The sequence below is a fragment of the Pleurodeles waltl genome, chromosome 12 (genome assembly GCF_031143425.1).
Source record: "Pleurodeles waltl isolate 20211129_DDA chromosome 12, aPleWal1.hap1.20221129, whole genome shotgun sequence".
Lineage (NCBI taxonomy): Eukaryota > Metazoa > Chordata > Amphibia > Caudata > Salamandridae > Pleurodeles > Pleurodeles waltl.
The window spans coordinates 149,759,782-149,780,662 of record NC_090451.1 but is presented as its reverse complement, the minus strand read 5'-3'; the positions used below and the strand labels follow the sequence as shown (position 1 = coordinate 149,780,662).

General features: G+C 40.5%; 1 protein-coding gene across 2 annotated transcripts in view; it reads left to right on the top strand.

Annotated features, from left to right (window-relative positions):
• The first annotated feature begins 721 nt into the window (after nt 1–721).
• The window catches only part of PELP1 (proline, glutamate and leucine rich protein 1), a 244,783-nt gene continuing 224,623 nt past the window's right edge, over nt 722–20,881 (top strand). The window contains exons 1-7 of one of the 2 annotated variants that reach the window (XM_069216299.1): nt 772–922; nt 1,421–1,517; nt 10,499–10,563; nt 11,069–11,174; nt 11,486–11,635; nt 12,038–12,109; nt 12,728–12,787. In XM_069216299.1, coding sequence (XP_069072400.1) covers nt 11,585–11,635; nt 12,038–12,109; nt 12,728–12,787 — 183 coding nt within the window. In that variant the 5' untranslated portion in view covers nt 772–922; nt 1,421–1,517; nt 10,499–10,563; nt 11,069–11,174; nt 11,486–11,584. Of the gene's footprint in view, nt 923–1,420; nt 1,518–10,498; nt 10,564–11,068; nt 11,175–11,485; nt 11,636–12,037; nt 12,110–12,727; nt 12,788–20,881 lie in introns of both variants that reach the window. The other variant, XM_069216298.1, reaches the window with a different exon arrangement.

Sequence of the window (20,881 nt, the reverse complement as noted above, 5' to 3'; positions counted from 1 at the left end):
TGATGCGACAGCTAGAATTTTTTTATTATTATCAATAATAATTAGGGTGGGGTTGCGGAATTCCAGTAATAACTCAGTTGGGGTTCCAGGAGTCCAATAAAGATTCAGTGGGCGGTCCCCGGGTTGCACAAATGATTTAGTGGGGGTCCACAAAAGTCAAAAGGTTCAGAAATACAATGTTGGCAAATTAAATCCTGGCCTATTGACTGTGCAAGTACTTGTTTTCAATTGTATTCACCCTCCTAAAACGCAGAATGCCTTCATCCACTATACACCTCCATCACATCACCCCATTTGCCAACTTGCATCACCTCTCTCCTGTACTGGAATGTCCATCTTAAAATCTGGACATATCCTCATGACCGCCTACACGTTCATATATTTTTTAATAGTGTTATATACATCTATCTATATTAAAAAAAAAAAAAAAATATATATATATATATATATATATATATATATATATATATATATATATATATAGAGAGAGAGAGAGAGAGAGAGAGATAGATAGATAGATAGATAGATAGATAGATAGATAGATAGATAGATAGATAGATAGATAGTCCTTCGTCAGACTCAGTTGCACCTATCCACGCTACAAGCTCCTTCACGCTGTTATTGGCTGGTTACGTAGACTTCCGACAGTCCCTTTTCTGTTTCGCAAATTCGTCTGGTGTCCGTTGTCAGCGTATTGGCCTCCCGCTAGTCTTTCTTCGGTGTCACTGAAATCTATCTCTCTAGTTCCCCTCACTGTCATCAAGTCCTGTTGCACGCGTGCGCGTTGGTGCCGGCAGAGATGGCGGGTTCTGCGCGAGTGCTGGAGGCTTTCAGCGGCCTGATACAACGGGAGCGGCTCGGGGCTGCCTTACCAGGTGTATTGCAGGGTGCCAGGGACACCGGAGGACTGCGAGGGACACAGGTGAGTGGACCAGTAAAAGCAGAATGCGTACTGCTGGCAGAGTCGGCATAAACATGGAAATGTGGTGGCAGTGGTGAGTTTGGGCAATGTGTCATTCCACTGAGGTGGAAGATTATAAATGGGCTCCAGTGCTCCAGGCATCTGAACTATGTTATTCCAGTGGGAGGCGATAGTGGTATTTCATACAGGAAGAAGACTTGTTGGTACAACATAAGCTTTGAACTATTGTTATTTCTATTTAAGGGTATGGTCACCAGGTTTTATTGTTGAGTCTTTGTTATCTCAAATTGCTTGGCGAGGGTACTTTGTTATTCAGGTTGAGCACATGTTTTGAGGGTGAAGGCTAAATGCTCAGTCAGCTCGCATCTCTTGCATACTTTTTAACACGTGTGGTTCGACATCAAAAGTATTGTCTTTTTTCGAGTACTCATAGTACAGAGTTATTTGCGAACCTATGATTGTATAAACGGTGGTCACATTTTTAATTTCCTCCGGTAGCAAAGCCTTTTGGAAGGAAAGCTCCATTTGGGATCAGTGATTCGCCAATGATACCAACACCTCATCCATATGCTGATTTGATGACCCCACTTAGCAGGTAACGGGGTAGATGTCGAATACAACACTTCAATAACACACTCCCTCTTTGAAGTAACTTATTTGCTCTTAATTACGAAATGGTGGTAGTATACAACATAGTCAATGTGAATGATTATAATCTTTAGCAAGGGTCTAGTAAGCAAAAAGCATTATCTACTAGAATGGACGATAGTGGCTGAAGTACATTTTGTGTTAGCTCCTGATCATAGTGATAAAATGATAATGCCTATGGGTCTTTACAGATACATCCAGTGTAGCCCAAGTAACCTAAGTTTAGTATGACAGAAGAATTTTACCAACTTGAAAATGCCTTGACACGTGGCATGTGTTTGCAGTAAGGCAAACTGGAACTTAAAAAAAAAAGTGTCTCCAAGAACTTTTACTTCACTGGTTAGGGTGTACCTTGGGGCCATTCTAATCCCCTAGCTAGTGCTATGCATACAATCTGCACCTCCAGATACCCACTTCAGAACACTTCTGGAGCTGCAGAAGAACACAAGGATGGAACCCGCTGTCTCTGTCATGTGAGGAGCCCTGAAGGACTGGACCTGCCCTGCAAAATGTAGACGTCAGGGGTCGGTTGATTGACCTCCTCTGTGGCTACAGGGACATCACAAGCTGCAAGAAGCCTTTTTCCTGTGGTGTCCAGTTGACTTGAGGGAACTGACCTTGGATTGGACTTTATTGTTGGCATCTGCCTTATACCGTGAGAGTCCCTCCCTAAGGTCCTGGCAACCTTAAAAGTGTACACCTGTGTTTGTTTGGGACTTCAAAGACTAAGTCAGAAGGGAAAATCTTTGACCAGGATGAACGTGGTTGGTGTTTCTGACCCGTGCTCCATCACAGTCTAATTCAGACTACTCTTAGGTCTACCACGACCATTGATTATCATTGCTGCTTTGTGCTTTTTTGGTGCTGTGTTTACAGTTTTTTTGGCGTAATTTTGTTTATGAATGTTTACTGTATGTTTTCTAATTTGGTTTGGGATTTTTATTGTTTTGTATTTTGACTTTTTACTGTTTTGGGTACTGCATAAATACTTTACACCCTGTCCTTACTTAAGCCTCTCGGCTCTGTGCCAGAGGTCCGGAGGTTGAGCTCATGTTAATTTAGTGACTTTAAGGTTTTACCCTTATAAGAGTTGTAATTACTCCTTGAGATGGTTAGTAGGCCCCTCCAACAATAATCCAATTTCTTACACATTTGTTTTTGGGCAGCTTATAATAGTAGTCTGTAAGTCTGGTATAAATGATGTTGCGAAGCTAAAAGTCCTAAAGAATGAAGTAGACGGGTCTCGCTGCATGACTATTGTAAATGACAAAGGGGTAGATCAGTTTATTGCTGTAATACATTAAACCGTGGTTGTAAAATAAGCTCAGACTATATACAGTGGTCTAAGTAGTTTTTATACTTTACAACCAATCGAAACACTCATTTGTAGCAAATCTGAATTTTACCTTCTTTCTGACACTAGGCCCTCACCTTAATCACTGATATGTAGAGGCCACCCTGTTCCCAGGGTGAAGAACAGTGCAAAATGCAAAGCTTCACTGAGGAACTGCACATGGCATTAACCCAGTTTAGTTATACACTCAGGATCCAGTAATGCGCTCTTGTTTCCGTGCACGGAAAAAGACACCTTGTCTATAGTAATGCTGCTACCATTCTCAACTCTTATAAAGAAGCTATAGTGAAATACTGTGATGTTAATGTGAAAAGTAATTTTTTTTTTATTAAGACTGGCGAAAGTGCTTCTTCTGCATTATACATTTCTCTGTACAAGTGCTGATGAATATTCCTGGCAGGACTATGCACTACTTGCCTTGAAAAAGCTGAGTGCGGGTATAAATGTTCTCTCAAAGGTAGGGTGCCAATCCAAAAAATAACCTGCATAAAGAAATTTCCCAACATTAAGACTCTCCTATTTACTCCACGTTTACTACAAGGAAACTTTCCACAAAAAGCCTGTGCCTTCAAATGGAAAAAGGTGTGACTAACACCAAACTGCCTAAAACCATACCATGCCAGATTCATTACCATTTAACATAACCTCCACATATTTTTTTTAGGACCTGTATCCAATGGTAATTCATTTAGTAAATCTCATGCTTTCCAGCAGAGATCTGCAATAGGGACAGTTCAGCCCGAACTGCTAGGACAGGTCTTCCCTGATCTCCTATTAGGATTGGAGCAGGGTCAGGACTGATTTGCATATGGCTAGTTTCAAACTGAGGTTGCATGGTGGGCAAAGAAGTAATGAGCTTTAATGCTACCCTTTGCAATTGCTAGTGTCTAGATTGATTTCCTTTTTTAATTTTTTTAAATTATTTTATTCCGTAACAACCATTTGCATTTAAAAACAGTAATACAAGTGTAAAGAGGACAGCCCAGCAACACATGGATTCCCATGTAATGACACAGCCATAAGTAAGTTACAGTGTTCAGTGATACATTTCAAACAGCCTTCTGTATTATGTTGCATACAGTTGCTGTTGTACTGTTCATATGCCAATCTCACCCCTGTCTGGTGGTGGTGGGAGGGGGGGGTCTGGTCTGTCCAGAGGCTCTTCCACCCCATCTATCAATCCCATTCCATAGTAATCCATCCAGAGAGCCCAGAATGGCACCAAGCCCTTGTAGTATCTAAACCCAGTACACTTGCAGGAAATCTCCCTTGGCTGCATGACATCTGACAGGTCCGAATGTCCGCAATGCCCATGGTGTTCAATCTTTATCTATTGTAGTATACCCTATGCAGGATCTTGAATTGAATTAGACGCAGTTGGGAATTTAATAGCCGCTTCCCTGTGACGCATCAATGTGGCTTCCAAATCGACATCCTCCTTTTCTCCAGATTAGACTGATTTTCAAACATCCTTCCATCACCTTTTTTGTGTTCCAAGACCTCATTCTGATGCCAAATTTGGTAAAGTGTAGACCAGTTTGAAAAGCCCATCCTTTTTTAAATACTTGAATTTTTACCTTTGCTTGAATTGCTGTTTATAATATGGGAGAGAGGACGATCAAACAAAATCTGTTCTTTGAAATTGTAATGATTTTGATCAATATTAAAGGAATCCTTTCCATACCAATCAATGACTTTGAATGTAACTTTGTGTGGACTTTATTATCCCTGTGCATAGGAATTCTGTCTTAGCTTCTTTCCACAGAGATCTTAAAACACATCTGTTCAACTATATGCTATCCTTAGTAAGTATGAACTTTGCTAGCACCAGGACGTCTTAAAATATGTTCCCTATTAATTACTGCAAAATTAATGTCTCTAATGTGGATGGTAACTACATCCATCAATTAAATATTATTTTTGCAAACAATTCTACAGTGAACCATTGCTTGCTAATTTGGTCATTTATTTGATAATACTATGAGATTTGTTTTGATTATTTCTAGCTTGTAGGCTGGTTTTGGCCTATGTCATTCTACTCCATGGCTTCTGTTCCAGCTTATCAGTACATTTTTACCAGTCACAAAATAGGCGAGCACCACCACATGGCATTTAGAAAGTCTCATTTATGTAAAGACATTTTTCTGCCTACGTTATGTCTTTTGGTAGTTTGAGACTTCAGTGCTCATGTTCTAATAATTAGACATGGAGGGGTAACTTGTTCTTACTTTAAGTGTTTTATTTTTTAATATTCTCTGGCAGTTGATGTCAGATCAGTTCTCCAGGTCCTGTGGAACTTGTGACAGTTGTTCAATCTCTGTAACAAGTGTTACTGATGTCCCTTGCATCTCAGTAGTCAGGTACTACTTCGGTTCATCCAATGATACTGGCTCGTAACTTTTTTTTTTTTTTAAACCCGTCTTTATTAGCCTTTTTTGTGCAGAATATAAAAACAAACATGAAACACACCTGAACATTGCAGCATTATCTGAGGCAAATGCATATTTAAAAGACATATCTTCTATGGGATGCCCTGATCAGCTCTAACACTGCAAAGTCGTTCGCCCATAAACCATCTTCATCTTTTACACTTTGTAGTTTACAGTAGGTCCGATCTGGATTCCTAGGCCCGATTTATGCTTGTCCACCAGTCACTACCCCACAAGGGGTAAGGGAGGGGGTTAGGAACGCCACCATTCAGTGTTTACACTCTTTGCCAGCACACATACTCAACTAAGGGGGGGGCTCCAATTCCACCCAAGGGGTAGATTGTTGAGCTCATAACTCTTAACTGTTCTTAATCTAGTTTATGTGAAGCACTTGGCTGCCCAAGTGGCTTGATCCACACTTTGTAAGTTCTGTAAGTACTCCAATAAACAGAGGCCAGATGTGGCCTCTGTTCATTTATAAAATCTCACAGCTCTTTTGAGTGGTGTTGAGAGCCAAGCTTTGTGTACACGCTGAATGGAACATTAATTTATATCAAACCTTTTGGTTTATGACCTCTGTGGTCAAATCATTCATCTCTGTACTTCCGTGAAACATTTTCTGAGGCCAAAATCATAGTGAACCCCCATCCATCTTTTTCACTTGTGTAACTCACTGGAATTCATCCTGGCAATGTTGATTTGTATTTTTTTTAATTAGAGATAGTCACTGTAATCAGATTCCTTCTAGACTTTAGTGTCTTTCACTTCTATTTCGCAGTCCTTATCTTTAATGTTTTCACATAAGAGTTCATGAATGGGCCACATAAGATCTCCATGGCCTGTTTATTTTTTAGTGCCTAATTTGTCTCTATGTGATCTGTCCTCCTCTTGGTTTATTATCTTGGAGCTCTCTTTTTTTCAGTGTCAGAAACAAAGTTTTGATACCACATCTCCAGTGAAGGCCACATCCTGCGAGCCTTCTCGTTTTGACTGTTGATTACTTATCGTACATCAGTGCGAAATGATATATGAATATGACACTCATAAGATATATGAAATCAAAATGAGAGTGTTGGGACTTACTATTCGATGGCCACCATTTGGTGCGTCAATGCTACCACTGGGTATGTTATTTAATGTATATTGAATTTATTATGTTTTCTTTTCTGGCACTGAAATGTCCTAATTTAGAATGTAATATTTTGGTTACGGCAATTTGGTTCCACACATGTATTTTCGGTTATTTACCTTTTATACATAGGATTTACGTAGGATTTCTTTTGTGTCTATGATGGCCAATTGTATATTTTCTACTGGAGGGGGGGCTTCTGTAATTACCTGGGCCAATGAAGAAGACCATAATGGTTGAAACGCGTTGACATTGCAAGTCGATACTTTGTTACCTTGTGAAAGACTGTACAAGCCTTAAATAAACATCGAAGTTGTTCGGAGTGTGGGTTTGCAATTGAATCGTTTATGATGAAATATTTATGGGTCCTGCGCCCATAGCGGTGCACCAGCTTGGCATGGCAAAATTAGGAAGAACAGCAGGAATTGGTTGGGGTATGTGTGTGTGTGTGTGTGTGTGTGTGTGTGTGTATATATATATATATATATTGAGATTTAAAGTTGTATTGTATAAACATAGACTCAAGTGTTGCAGTATTTGAAGGCAATTCATTTGTGTACGTTTTACAACATTATTGATCTTTTCCTCAATATTTCAATAGTGAAATGCTTGTAGATAGTTGAGATATTTACCTATTGTGATAAATAAAACAGTTTCATAAGCATCTCATCAAACAACTTGTATAGAAACTATGCAATGAATTATGAACATTTTAAGCATCAAATAATATATGAATATAAATTAAATTGTAAGTAATATATACATTTATTAAGCAGGCTTAAAGAGTATGACTATATTTTAGGAGAAACAAACATAGTTAGTATACCTATTTGATCAAAGAAATACATATAATCAAATTATAAATGTTTACATATGCCGGGATATACAGTACATTGTTTGAGTATGGTAGTTATGTAGGAAAGAGCCAACTCTTAAATAGTCTTCTGAAGATAGTTATCCATGGATCTTATTTTTTTGGGGGGTAAAGAATTCCAGAGTTTGGCTGCTTGAACAGAGAAAAATGTACTACCTATTGTCTTTTTCTTGTGTGTTTGGGTTTTGAGGCGAGGTCTTGAGCGGAGGTTCATTTTTTAAATATATTTGTTGATTTTTATTCCTGATGAGAAGCGGCCCTGTTCTATGTATTGCTGTGTGGGTGATACGAAGCAGCTTGAAGGTGTATCTTCTTGCAACCCGTAACCAATGTAGGGCTCTCAAGGCAGTCTAGATTTTGGCTTGTGGCATTACATGTAGGAATAGTCTGTCAGCGGCGTTGTGAATCGGTTGTAGTCTTTTCATAGACGATAGCGATGATCCATGGTAGAGGCCATTTGCATAATCCAGTTTAGACAGTACAAGAGACCTAGTAGCCTCGACCTTATGTGGGAATCCCGGGTGGGGAAAGTTTCATAAAGTTTTCATGGTGATGAAGCTTGATCTTGCAAATTTGTCCAATTAGGCTTTCATTGCTAATTTGGAGTCCATGGTAATTCCAAGGTTTCTTACTTCCTTAGAGACATTAGGAGTGGTACCAGATGGTCAGGCCAGGCGCAGAGAAGGTCATAATTTTTCCAATCGCCACATGTGGGTATTTCTGTTTTGGAAGCTTTCAGTTTGAGATGGTTTCATGTCATGTCATCCTCTGTCAGCCGCTCTGCGACAGCTGAAGATTTATGGTTTTTCAATGTTTTTGGGGTATTACATTTTAAGGAGTATTTGTGTGTCATCTGCATAGTTATAAGGTGCGATGAAATTCCTTGATCATTGCCCGTAAAGACTTAATGTAGATGTTGAAAGCATGGGTGAGATGATTGAGCCTTGCAGAACCCCTGCTTTTGTGAAGAAGGGTTTGGAGGAGAAAGGGGGAGTAAGGATGACACACATTTTGAAGGAAGGATGTGATCCGGTTGAGAGCAGTCCCCTCTATGCCGGCCTCGTAGTGTCTTTGTACTAGGGTGTCATGGTCAACTGTGTCACAGGCAGCTGAAAAGTCCAAGAGAGAGAGTGCAGCAACTCCATTGTGGTCTACTGTGTTTAAGGTCATCCCAGATGGCTATGAGGGCAGATTCTGTGCCTCTTCCTGTGCTGAATCCAGTTTTCTGGTCTGAAAGTATGGCGTTACCTTTATTGAATTGTGACACCTGGGTGAATCCTGCTCTTTCTATCAGTTTGCCCAGGAAATGTACATTTGTAAATGGTCTGTAGTTGTTGGGGTTATGCAGATCCAGGTTTACTTTCTTTAATCATGGGCATATGTATGCCTTTTGTTAGGTCTTCTAGAAAGATTCCTGTAGTTAAAGAATTATTGATAATTCTTCAGACTGGTGTGGCAGCAGAGGTAGATAAAAGAATGTTCTTGAAAATGTGTGGTTGAGAAGGGTTAGAAGGAAGCCGGAAAATCTGCTTGCTTTGACCAGATCCATAAATTCACTTTGTGATCTTTGTTTTAAGGAATACTGAGGCTGGGTTGGTCTACTGTTGGACAGGATTTTTGGAAATGGGTTGGTACTGGTGGTTTTCATTTCTTTTAAATAGGAGTCCAATGTGTCTGCTTTGGTTGTGTAATGATTTGCCAGTTTGTCTGTGAATTCTTGCGTAAAGGGATGAGAGGAGTTCCTTCCGTGCATTTAGGGATACGAAATGCGTTGATAAATTTATCATTTATTTGCAGATTTAACATTTTGAATGATATCAATACTTTTTTTTTTTAATAGGTTTTTTTTGGTTATTGATTTGTATATTCTGTTAAGTTTGCGTAGGTGAAATGTGTGGTGATAGCTCTTTGTTTTGAGCCAGGTTTGTTACAGCTTTCTGATTTGTTTTTATCTTATTTAGTTCTGTATTTCTCCGAGGTGCTTGTTTTCTTTTGTCCTGTTTAGTTTTTCTTAGTGGTATTAGGATATTGAAAGCTTCCTGTAGCCACTTGTAAAGTTTTTGAACAGAATTTTATTATTTCTAGGTCTGCGTTGGCTGTTAGTTGTGTCTAAGTATTCAAAATTGAGTTTGTTCCTAGGTCGATAGGTGGATGGATGTAAGGTGGGCTTGGTAGTGTTGATTTGTGGTGTTTTATGGTGGAAAGCTACCAAATGGTGGTCTGACCATGTGACTAGAGTAATCCTTTGAAAGGTGATTAGTTATGGATTTGCAAAAATGACATCTAGGATGTGTCCAGCTATGTGTATGGGACTGTGTACAATCTGATATAGGTTCAGTGTGGCTAGACCAGTGATGATAGTTTTTGGATGGGGCATGTTGCGTTTGTCAACTCACATGTTTAGGTCCCTAAGAATGCATAGGTTGGAGTATAGTGTTATAGGGTTTAAAACTGTGTCTAGAAACTTGTCTGGGATTGTTGCATTGCTAGGTGATGGTCTGTAAAGGAGGAGGAAATTACAGGAGGAAGTTGGTGTAGAGTTGCATTTGGTGAAGAGGGCCTTTCAACTTTGTATGAAAATGTTGTCTGTTTTGCAGAGATATATTGTTTTCCTGTGTAGAACAGCTAGTCCACCTCCTCTTGTGCCTATACAATTTTTTGTGATAGTTTGATAGCCCGGGGGAACGGCTTTGTGCAACACTTAAGCCATGTCATCTCCCAACCATGATTCTGTTATGAAGAGTAGTTCCAAATACTGAAGATAGTAGCTACAGATCACATTTTTCCATCTCAAACTATTTAATTCAAAATTGTTCCTGTAGTGCACCCTTTGTCTGCAATAGTGCAATTGCATGCCTCGTATGTTCCACACAAATTAATCTTAAAACAACTTTTCATTAGAGAAGTTCAGCACAGCTCAATAGTGTCTGCATTCTTATTGAATGTATAATTGGGTTTTTAGCAGGCATCTTGCCGAAACTGTGCACACACTGGCACCAGTACAAACCGACTGCTAAATTGATTTGTAGGATAGGTGTATGCAAGTGTCTGCTGATTTTTCTATCTGGTATGTGGAGCACAATTTCCAGCACGTTGTTGGAATTACAGTTTTTTTTTTCTCCTTTTCTTTCCTAATTGCTAGAACTCTTCGGTAATTGGAAGCCTCGTTGGAATTAGTAATGCCAGACTGAGTTCTGTCAAGACACGGTAAGAATGATGACGCTTAGCTTTTTTAGACTTGAACATGTGCAGCAGGGTCCTGAATTCTCCCATTTAAGACAGACATGCTAATGAATCACTGTTGACAACTGCAAGTGTTTTTTGTTTTCTTCTTGTTAGTAATACAGGTGTGAAAGTCACCTCATTCACAAGAAGTGGCCAGAATGCCTTCAATGGACCTCACCCATGAGCCTCTTCTCACCAGCTCATAAATCGAAAGTTAGACCTGCGACTTCCCTTCCCAAGTTATCTATCACCCTGTACCATCTGGCCTCTCCAGCATTAGTTTGAGTGGGTTCACACCTGCCAAGATTTTTTTCAGTGATAGTTTTACTGTCCAGTGCTGTGCCATGTATAGGTTAGATTTTTTGCATTTAAAGAAGCAGTGCTTATGTAATTTTGTGGTTGGATTAATTTGAGGCATCTTTGTTCCACGAGGCTTTTGAGACTAATAGCTGCATTTTTAATCTGTCTTCATTCCCTCTGATTCCAGGTTTGAAGGTCTCTGCCTCCTCTCCCTTCTAGTGTCAGAATGTCCAACGGATCACTTCCAACAAAACTGTGTGGCTTGGCTGCGCAGCATACAGCACACCATACAGGTGAGCAGGGAGTTATGAGTCCATGCTAACAAATGGGATTGGTACAGCAAAAGGTAATGTGTGACGATGTAAGAAAATTTCCGATCCCTATAAACTGAGGAAATGGATAGCGAGAAGGTACACTCGAGTGATATGAGGAGCAGAGTTAAGGTTGTTGGAGTCCACTTGGAGGAAGGCAGATAAATCCCTTTCATATGAGTCAGCGTAGGTTATGGGTCATGGAGCTTCCTTCATGAAAAGCACCTGTATAATTTTGCTTTTTACTCCTGCTGTCTTTTCCTAATTACATTTGTCATCTTTCTTCTTATTAGGCCCAGGATTCTGCTCAAACAACAGAGTTGGCTGTTTTCATTCTCCACGATCTTCTGAAATATTCTTCGCTCTTACCTGAGCTGGCACGTGAGATCTCCATGAACCACATTCCAGGAATACTTACCTCACTCTTGGGACTGAAGCTGGAGGTAAGATGTCTGACAGAATGGGCAAAGCTCTAGTTACATGCAGAGATCCTTGAACCAATCATGAAAAAATAAAGTAGCCCAATTGGACTCAAGCTGGAGGCAGAATTTTTAAGAGGGGTGGGTATGTAGGTGGGAGGATGTAAGCATGTCACATGTTGGTTTTACGAAGAAGAAGGTAAATGACCCCACTGGGGCATGCAGTGTGCAATTAGTAGTTTAGATTGGAGGACACAGTGAAGTATTTTCGTGTAATGGAAGTGCATAAGTACATGATCTGCAAGAGAAGTGGGTGTTAGTCCAGCTCGACTAGATAGGCCGTTGGGGAGCATGTTTCATCTAGATAAATATACCCAATTATTTGCTACATTTACTCTTTTTGCATTTCTTTATCTTCTCCCACAGTGCCAGACTGCAGCTCTAAAAGGCATGAAAGCATGTATGAATTTCTATCCACGAGCTTGTGGCTCTTTACGAGTAAGTGATGTTCTGCCCTCCAGGCTGAAATAATCTTCTCCATGTCTCTGTGAAACCTGTATAAACTGTATGCATGGTGACCACTGAGACCATATGCTTGATCACCTCTTGTACAGCTCTCCTAAGCAACCTCACTCCTTGTCTGCTGAACTCTTTGCTCTTTCCATAGTTGGGCCTACACCATGAGGGACAGCATGGGAGTACCTAGGAAAGTAATTCAGAGTAGTTAAATATACATATGAATTACCACTGCAAAATATGTACATAGTGACAAAGATGGTGATTTTTGTGTAACGGGTTGGAGAGTGGAAGGTTTACGCTTGTGTGTGTAGTAAACAAGCATCTATTGGAACAAGCTTTGGATCATGGCACACTGTAACTGTGGTAAAGGTGTGAATGTGCAACGTATTTAAGACTAGGTGGTTTTAGGTAGGAGTTAAAAATAAGCACATGCACCATTTGATGCAGTTAGCATGTATTGCACTGGAGGAAATTATGCAAGTGTAGGATAGTGAGTTATACACTTGTTAACAAAGTGAATGCAGCCTATAGTTATTGAATCCATTTTTTCACTCACTTTAGTTGACTGGTTAGAATAATCTCCGTCTGTCTTTTCAGGCGAAACTTGCCTCCTGTTTCCTGTCTCTTTTGGATGTGGAAAGCCCCCATCTACAGCAGGTGAGTGTCAGCTGGAAACCATATACTATAGAGCATCTGTTTAAAAAAAATATATATATAATAATAATAATAAGTAGGTCTGTTTCTGTAGGAGACAGTGGTGTTTGAGATTACACAGACAGTGTTTTAAGGTTTGAAGTTAGTTTTGAAATTTTTTGGAATATGTTCTCTTTTTTTCAGTTTTTACAACACGGGGCTCTTTCTAACTTTCAAAGAGGTTGTGATATTGTTTATTGCAAGGTAATTCTTGATCTGTGACGCAATCTTTAAATACACTGGAACAAGGCTAACGTGTTTCGCGACCTTCAAGTCAGTTCCACTAGGATCACTATATATATATATATACAATCTAATAGAATAAGTAGCAAAATTGCCACATATTACAAACGAAAATTGACCCAAACTAGTACTAATTTCATAAAGGAAAAAAAAATTGAATGAACCACCACAAAAGCTCATTAGAGCAATATGCAATTTGGTTTCCTGTTCCAGCACTAGCTCAAATGAAACATTTCACGAACACAACTGCTGAGATGGTTTTTGTAATCACTGCTGAAAAGAACCCCTCCAAAATGCATGCAGAGAGTTTTTCTTTTTTTATCTCACATGCTTTCAATCCATGCTTGTAGCTTTAAGTGAAAGTAGAAAGTAAAAAACAGGGAAGAAAAAAGGAAGGCAGGTTGAAAGAGGTAAACAAGAAAAGAGAGGGGTTGGGGGCCACATGTACAACCCGTTTTGCTGGTCCCAAATGGGGCAATTTTCAGAGGCTTTCTGGGATGTGGAAAGCCCTATTTGCCATTCGGTAACTTATTACAAAATCACAAATTTGGTTTGCAATTTGGTATTAGGAAGGCACATGTTTACGGTTTCCCTTCCTAATACTAAATCGCAGTGGTATGTTTGAGTGTTTTGCGATTGAAATGCAGTCGCAAAATATTTTGCAATACACCGCCAACTTCAAGTTGGTTGTAACCCATTTGCAATGTAACCCTTTGTGAATGTTCGTAAAAGCTATTTTCAGGAGCAGGAGTGGTCCCCTGGTCCACTTCCTACTCTTAAAAAATGAAAAACCTTCTTTTTTTTTATTTTATTTTTTTATTTTTTTTTTAATGCATCCTGTTTTCTTTTTAAGAAAAAATTATTGCTTTATTTAACATCCCTGTGATTCGCCGTGGGTTGCAAACAGAGACCAACTCATTAATATTCATGGGGTAGGTCTATTTGCAAGCCACTGGAAATCTCAAAATGTATCAGACAAATTTGTACATTGGTGTTTGCTAGTACCAAATAGGAAACATTTGCTATTGGTAATTGCAAAATATCACCTTTTTAAACATATATGGCCTTTGGTTACAATTACTTGATCACAGCCACCAGAGTGTTTTCATTTCTTGGCCACATAATCCAGATATTTTACAAAACAGGAGGTTAATGTATTGGAGGGACTGAATCATAGCGATTCTGCATGAGCGGACCCCTGCTGCGTTAAAACAGGATATTAACCAATGACCGTAATCAGTTATCAGTGATGGGCAGGTATATGTGGTATGCTTAATCGTCTCTTGCCGATAATTGCATAACCTGCACTGCTGCCATTCATTCTAGATGCATGGGGGGCTGGGGGCAGGTCAATGGGTCAGGAAATTACCATACGGATACCAGATAAGCTATTGTTTCGCAGGTCATGACAGATTTGCTGCCTAGTATTTTTGTGTGTACAGTACCTTGTAGATGTTGATAACACTGCTGTAATTAATTCACCTAATCAAAGATGGCTGGTGGACACTATTTTTCTCCTTCTGACACACCTATGCACGAATAGCTGAAGTAATTTGGTTAACTTTATATGCTGTATCCCAGACTTGACTTGAAGTGAACCACCACTTTTAAGTAAGCACTTAAGCTGATCAGACTCTTGGATAGCACTTTGCCCCTGAGTGTGCAATCAATCTAGAATAGTAATAAAATGGTTCTTGTTGCACACTTGTTTCTGATTCCTGGCTGTACCTCGGTTTCTCACCTGCATTGTGTTTTATTTTTAACCAGGACTGCAAATAAAAAGATTATTAAAAACTGAAAGGTATTGAGCCAGAGACTGTTTTCGGTGAACTGCAGTCTCGAGTTAATGTGCTGAGTAATATGGCTGAGGTTCTGCTTATGGGGGAGGTAGCGTTTCTGGTGTCTTTGCCACCCATGACTAAGCTATCCTCTTACAACAGCTGGTGTATTTGTTCGAGTTTCCTGGGCTTGCTAAAGAACTATTTATGCTTGTCCGTGCTAAATCACCCTGGTATTCCACATTAGTCTCTGTGTAGCCTTCACATAGTTGTGTGCAACTACTTTATTAGTTACTTTTACATCTCTACTGGGTATCGCAGATGTTGTCTATCTGTTGTATGTTGTTCATCTGATTGATACACTTCTTCTTTTGGTATCTAGGAAGCTTTATCTGTCCCTATATAAATCATTACTTATTGGCCATCCTTTTCCAGATTGCATGTATTGCCTTTTCTTGTTTTTTTTAAATTACTATTTGAATTTGATATTTTGATTTGGTGTGCCTATGTCCCTTGGCACTGTTCTAGAACTGTATTGGAAACTAAAGATAGCAGAGAAAGTTTGCGTCTTTCAGGAGGCTCAGCTCAACTTTGACGACTTCTAATACGCAGTTTTTGGTGGACTCCTGTATGCTTACTGTCCCTTTGTCTCGGTTGAAAATACATAGGAGAGAGCAACAGGTTACTTTGCCATAGATGTAGGAAAGTGGACTCTGCAAATGTTCTTATTTGACAGGTGAAGTAGATAGATTTGGTTGGTTTATGACTATAACGCGCTGCTGGGGAATAGCAGTGGGCTTCTTCTCTCCTTGACCTTTGAGGTATTAGCCACCACCGTCTACATGACTTGGAGTGTATGGTTCGGTTGCTTCTCCAAACAAGATATTGGCCACCGATCCATCTCCCTACAGGCTTTCATTTGCTTCTCATTTGGTTGTGTGTTATGTTAAAGTGAACCTTTGTAGGTCTGCTTTAGCTGCAACAAGAGGATGTGGACCGTGTTATAATCTATTGAAATACACAGTGCTGTTAATTAGGATGATTTTGTGATTATTCTACCTCTTTTCTCCTGTTTTGAGACCTCAGTGTCTAAAGTTATTCATTCATTTTGCCACCAATAAATATAAATGCTGACATTTGAGACTGCTTTTCTGATTGCTATTTTCTAATTGCTGTTACCAGTGCCAGTAGGATTAGCAATTGATAAATGTATTTTTTTTTTTTTTTTTTTTTTTACCCAGCCCTGCTTTGTTTCGTAAATGCAATGTGGTGCCAAGGAATTACTGTTATCACCTAAAAGTGCAGACTGTTTCTTGTGAATCAAAAAAAAGTTTATTTTGTTTCTTTCAAGCACTTCAGAAACATGGAGGCACTTGCATACTGCTATTGCTTACCAGTAACTCGAAATATTTTTCTGTAGCATACTAAGATGATTAAAGCTAACAGAAATTAAATGTGTCCGTAGTATTAACAAAATGGATAGATTTTATTTCTGCTCTCTCCATCGCACAAATCAAGCTTTCTAGGTGCTGCAAGCACTCTAAAACAAAATGAAATTAGAGGGAACTTCTTTGTTGCACATCTCTTTCTGTTGCTTTAAAACTCAATCAAATTGAAGTTGTGGTTGATTAAAACTGTATACCCCTGAAAGTGTCATGCAAAGTATGTTGCACCCCAGTATTGCGCTTACAAACACATCCTTTGATAGATTTCTTCACCTGGGTCTGAGGAGAGTCTAATTGCAAGTCTCGACACAAGTGGCTCTTGTTGATCTGTTAATGCCTCTGATAGGTGCAAATGTATATCTTAAGTGTTGATGTTCTCACTCAAGTGCCATTTACTGACTTGAGCAAAAAAATTATTGCCGGGGAGAACATGGTGGCTGCTTACGGTGCAGCGCGCTGAAGCACCTACCGGCTCCTCGGCGTTGGCACGTGGAGACGGCATCTTCTGCGATTCCTTGGCTTTTTTTAGCTCCCGTGAATGGGAGCTCCGCTACAGTACAGTGGGAACGTCTGCGGGGCTCCCAGCGCCTCCCCTGGGCTGTGTTGGTTCAGGGCGAGGTCTGAGCTCGGACGCTCCAGATGACTCGCGGCCCGACTTCCCTTCCAGGTTAAGACCGGCAGAGTCCGCACTGAAGCTGACAGGCTGCCGTTCGAAGGCAGAGGAGTTCCAAGTTTGAAACCAGCAGGAAGGTGGTGTAGCAGCAATACTATTATTTGTTTTTCCCCAGCAAAGCAGCACTCCAAGATAAGGTAGGAGGTGGTGGGACCGGGGGTTTGCAGCCGGGCATTGTGCACTGTAAGTTGGACTCTATGAGGCGCCATAATCCTCCTGATAGGCAAAGTTTGCAGCGTGTTAAACCTGAAGTTGGGGAAGGAAGCAGAAAGGGTGGCTTAAAGCCCCCAAAAAAACATTAAAATCGGGAATTAAAATGCAAGTTCCAAGTTGACTCCATGGGTGAAAACTTTTCTTAAAGTTAAGTCCCCAGCAAAGTTGGTTATTATGGAAGCTGGGATGAATGGCAGTTCTCCAAAGACATTGGTGATGGAGGCCAAGGGGGAACGTGGCTGTCAAGGTGGGGCACATCCTCATGATTTGCGACAACAATGTTTGATGGCGCCCCAAGGGACTCTGGTTTGCCAGAAGAAGGGTGGAGAAGCTATGGGTAGTGAAGAGATAGTCCCTGAATCTGAATTTCTGTTGGTTGCGACGCCATTGGGAAGTGGGGCTCCTGTTTCTCCCTCCCCCTCTGACCTCTACTTCTGGCTCAGTAGTACTTGGTAGCAGCCCAGTGTCCCCTATTGAGATAGCGTTCTCGACATTATTGAAGGATATTAAAAATTACTTTTCTATCTCTGAGAATAATCAAGGGGAAATAGGGGAGGCCTGCGGAGCTCTGAAAAAAATACAAGCATTGGAGGAGGCAGTGGGAGAAATGAACGTGGAAATCAGAGTTCATAAAAGAGAAATTGATATGTTAAAGGGAATTGAGCAGTCCTTACAGAACAAGCTGGAACAGCTGGCAAAACAGTTCTAGGAGGAACAATTTGAGAGTACTGAATGTTCCGGAGGGTGTGGAAGGTGAAAATTTAAAAATGTTTTTGAGTTCTCTTCTTAAAGGCTCGCTTTCATTGGAAGAGACTCCGGAAGAAATAGCAAGGGATATCCAGCGGATTCATAGGGACCCTTTCAAGAAGAGGCCAAATAGTCTTAAACCTCGGAAGATTTTGATAAATTTCCAAACTTATTCTTTGAAAGAGAAAATTCTGATCCTGGCACTTAGACAGAAAACTTTAAAGGGGGATCACTTTACATTTGAGGTCAGGCCTGATTTGTCCAGTGCAACTATAAATAGGCAGTGGGAGCTGGGGAGGCGGGTGGAAGATTTTAGGAAACAAGGCACCTCGGTTCAGATGATATTCCCGGCAACCCTCAGGATTATGTATAATAATAAAATGTATAATATAAGAGGGGTGAAAGCAACGGATGAGCTGCTGGAGACTATTGAAGATGGAGGTATTGAGAAATAATTTGTGCCCGCCGTGGGATGGCCAATTGGTGCTTCAAAATTGGGTCATAGACCCGAACAAAGGGAGGGTTCTCCTTGTGGGGGTAGAGGGGGCACGACTGGGGGGGTGAGGGGGGGGGGGGGGGTGAGGGGAGCACAGGGTGGGGAGCAGATGGGGGAAATAATGAAAAAAAAAAAAAGTCCTGTACATCTCAGCACATTAGACAACTCGTAAGGGATGCATAAGAAGGGGACTGCCCAAGATGTCCGTTGTAATAAAAAAAAAAAAACGTCAAATATTGTCCTGGAACGTGAATGGTCTGAGGGTGAGAGGCAGGAGAGACAGGATTCTACAGTATCTGAGGGACTCTTCTGCTCAGGTTTTGATATTGCAAGAAATGCACATAACTGGGGATGAATGGAAAGCCTTGTTTAGAAATCAGACATGGGTCCGCCTCTGTGTATGTACTGAACAGGGCTCATACTAGGAGGGTGGCAATATTGTTTAAGCATCAGTGTGATCCAGTAATATTAAAGGTCAATACAGATACTACAGGTAGATGGATAATAATCAAAGCTAAGCTACTTGGTAGACCTATCACTCTGGTAGGATTCTATGGCCCCAATACTGATGATACAGAGCCTCTTAAGAAGCTGTTTTGTCAGCTGTTGGATTTTTCTGATCCAGTGTTAATGGCAGGGGATTTCAATATAATTCACCCGGGTGAATTGTATAAGACTCTGGAGCAGGTATTAACACCTTTCCTGTTAGGATTGTTCTCTGAGGTTTTTACGAACGACTCCCCCATTCCTGTGTCTTGGAATGAGGCAGTCATTTCACTGATTCTGAAACCAGGTAAAAATCCGGCCAGGTGTGAGTCATATAGACCTGCTTCGCTGCTAAACTCTGATTACAAGTTATTTGCAAAGGTTTTATCAATAGATTAAATCTGGTGGCAAAGGATGTGATTAATACAGATCAGAAGGGGTTTGTTAAGGGCAGGTATTTACACGAGCTCATGCATACTCTAATTGGGGCAATGGATTTGGCAACTGCTTATAAGATCCCCTTGGGGGTTATAGCTTTGGAAGCTACAAAAGGTTTTGATAGGGTCAATTGGGGTTATTTAGCTCAGATTCTGAGCAATTATAATCTGGGAAATAACTTTTGTAGGGCTATTAAACGGATTTATCATGACCCCTCTGCTAGAATTCTAATCAAAGGGAAACTAACAAACTCTTTTAGGATGTCGAGGGGAACTAGGCAGGGTTGCCCGCTGACTCCACTTTTATTTGATCTGTATATCGAACCTTTTGCCAGGAGAATAAGACTGCTTCCTGAAATAGCTCCTTTTAAATGGGAGCAGTGGAAGAGGAAAGTAGCACTTTATGCAGATGATTTAATGGTATTCACCGCCGACTGCACTCCCAGCCCTACTAAGGCTAAGTAAGGATTTTGGCTCTGTCTCTGGCTATCAAGTCAATTCAGAAAAGTCTGAAATTATGGCATGGAACCAGGAAGGGGATGGCTGGCATGGGAAGGCTGAAATGCATTATTTAGGTTTATTAATTACAGAAGACTTTGAGAAATAGGTGGTGAAAAATCAAGAAGCATTGTTAGAAGAGTGTATTAATTTAATGAAGGGCTGGGCCTATCTTCTGTTGACAGTACTGGGAAGGGTAAACCTGGTTAAAATATTTCTTCTCCCCAAAATTAATTTATCCAAAATGCTATTCCGCTACAAATGAATGGTAGATATCTCAATGGGCTTCAACAGGCTATCACTTCATTTATCTGGGCATGTAAGGGTCCCAGGATTGCGTGGAAAAAGCAGAGGAGGAGAGAGAAGGGAGGCTTATCACTGCCAGACCTACAATTGTATGCTTGGGCCTTTCTGCTGAGGAACTCGAGGTTGTTATTTACCTCCGTGTATGATACAGCTATAGGCGCAATGTTCAAAGCAATGACACAAACTATCCAGGGACGGCAAATCACTTTCTTTTTAAGTTTGGTGATCCAAAATTCTTTAAAAAAAATAAGAAAAAATGTTGAGGGAGGCAGCAATGTGTTGGCATCAGGTGAAATCCATCATTAAGATAGACTATTACAATCAGTGAGCACCTATCTGGGACTCGCCGGGCACTCCGGAATGTTTGAAAGATGCCTTGGCCAAACCAATAAGAGTAGCCAGTTTGGAATACTGGGGTGATCTCATACAGGATGCGGTGCTACTCTCCTGGGAAGAACTGAGAGATATGACAGGAGGTACTCTGTCCAGGTTTAAATATTTTCAACTGGCAGCCTGGGCACAGCCTACTCGATGAAGCCGGTTGGGGGAAAATCCCCTATCGGAAGGCCTTTTTAATGGCTCGCCCAACAGCAGTAAGGTTGCAAAGTGGTATTGGGAGATTCTGGAGTTGATCAATGGTGATTTTAAGTTGCCGGAGCAGTTATGGCAAGGCATTATGACGAAAGAAATAGCGCATTCAGGTTGGCAAGAATCCAAGAGAATGTGTTTTGAGGTA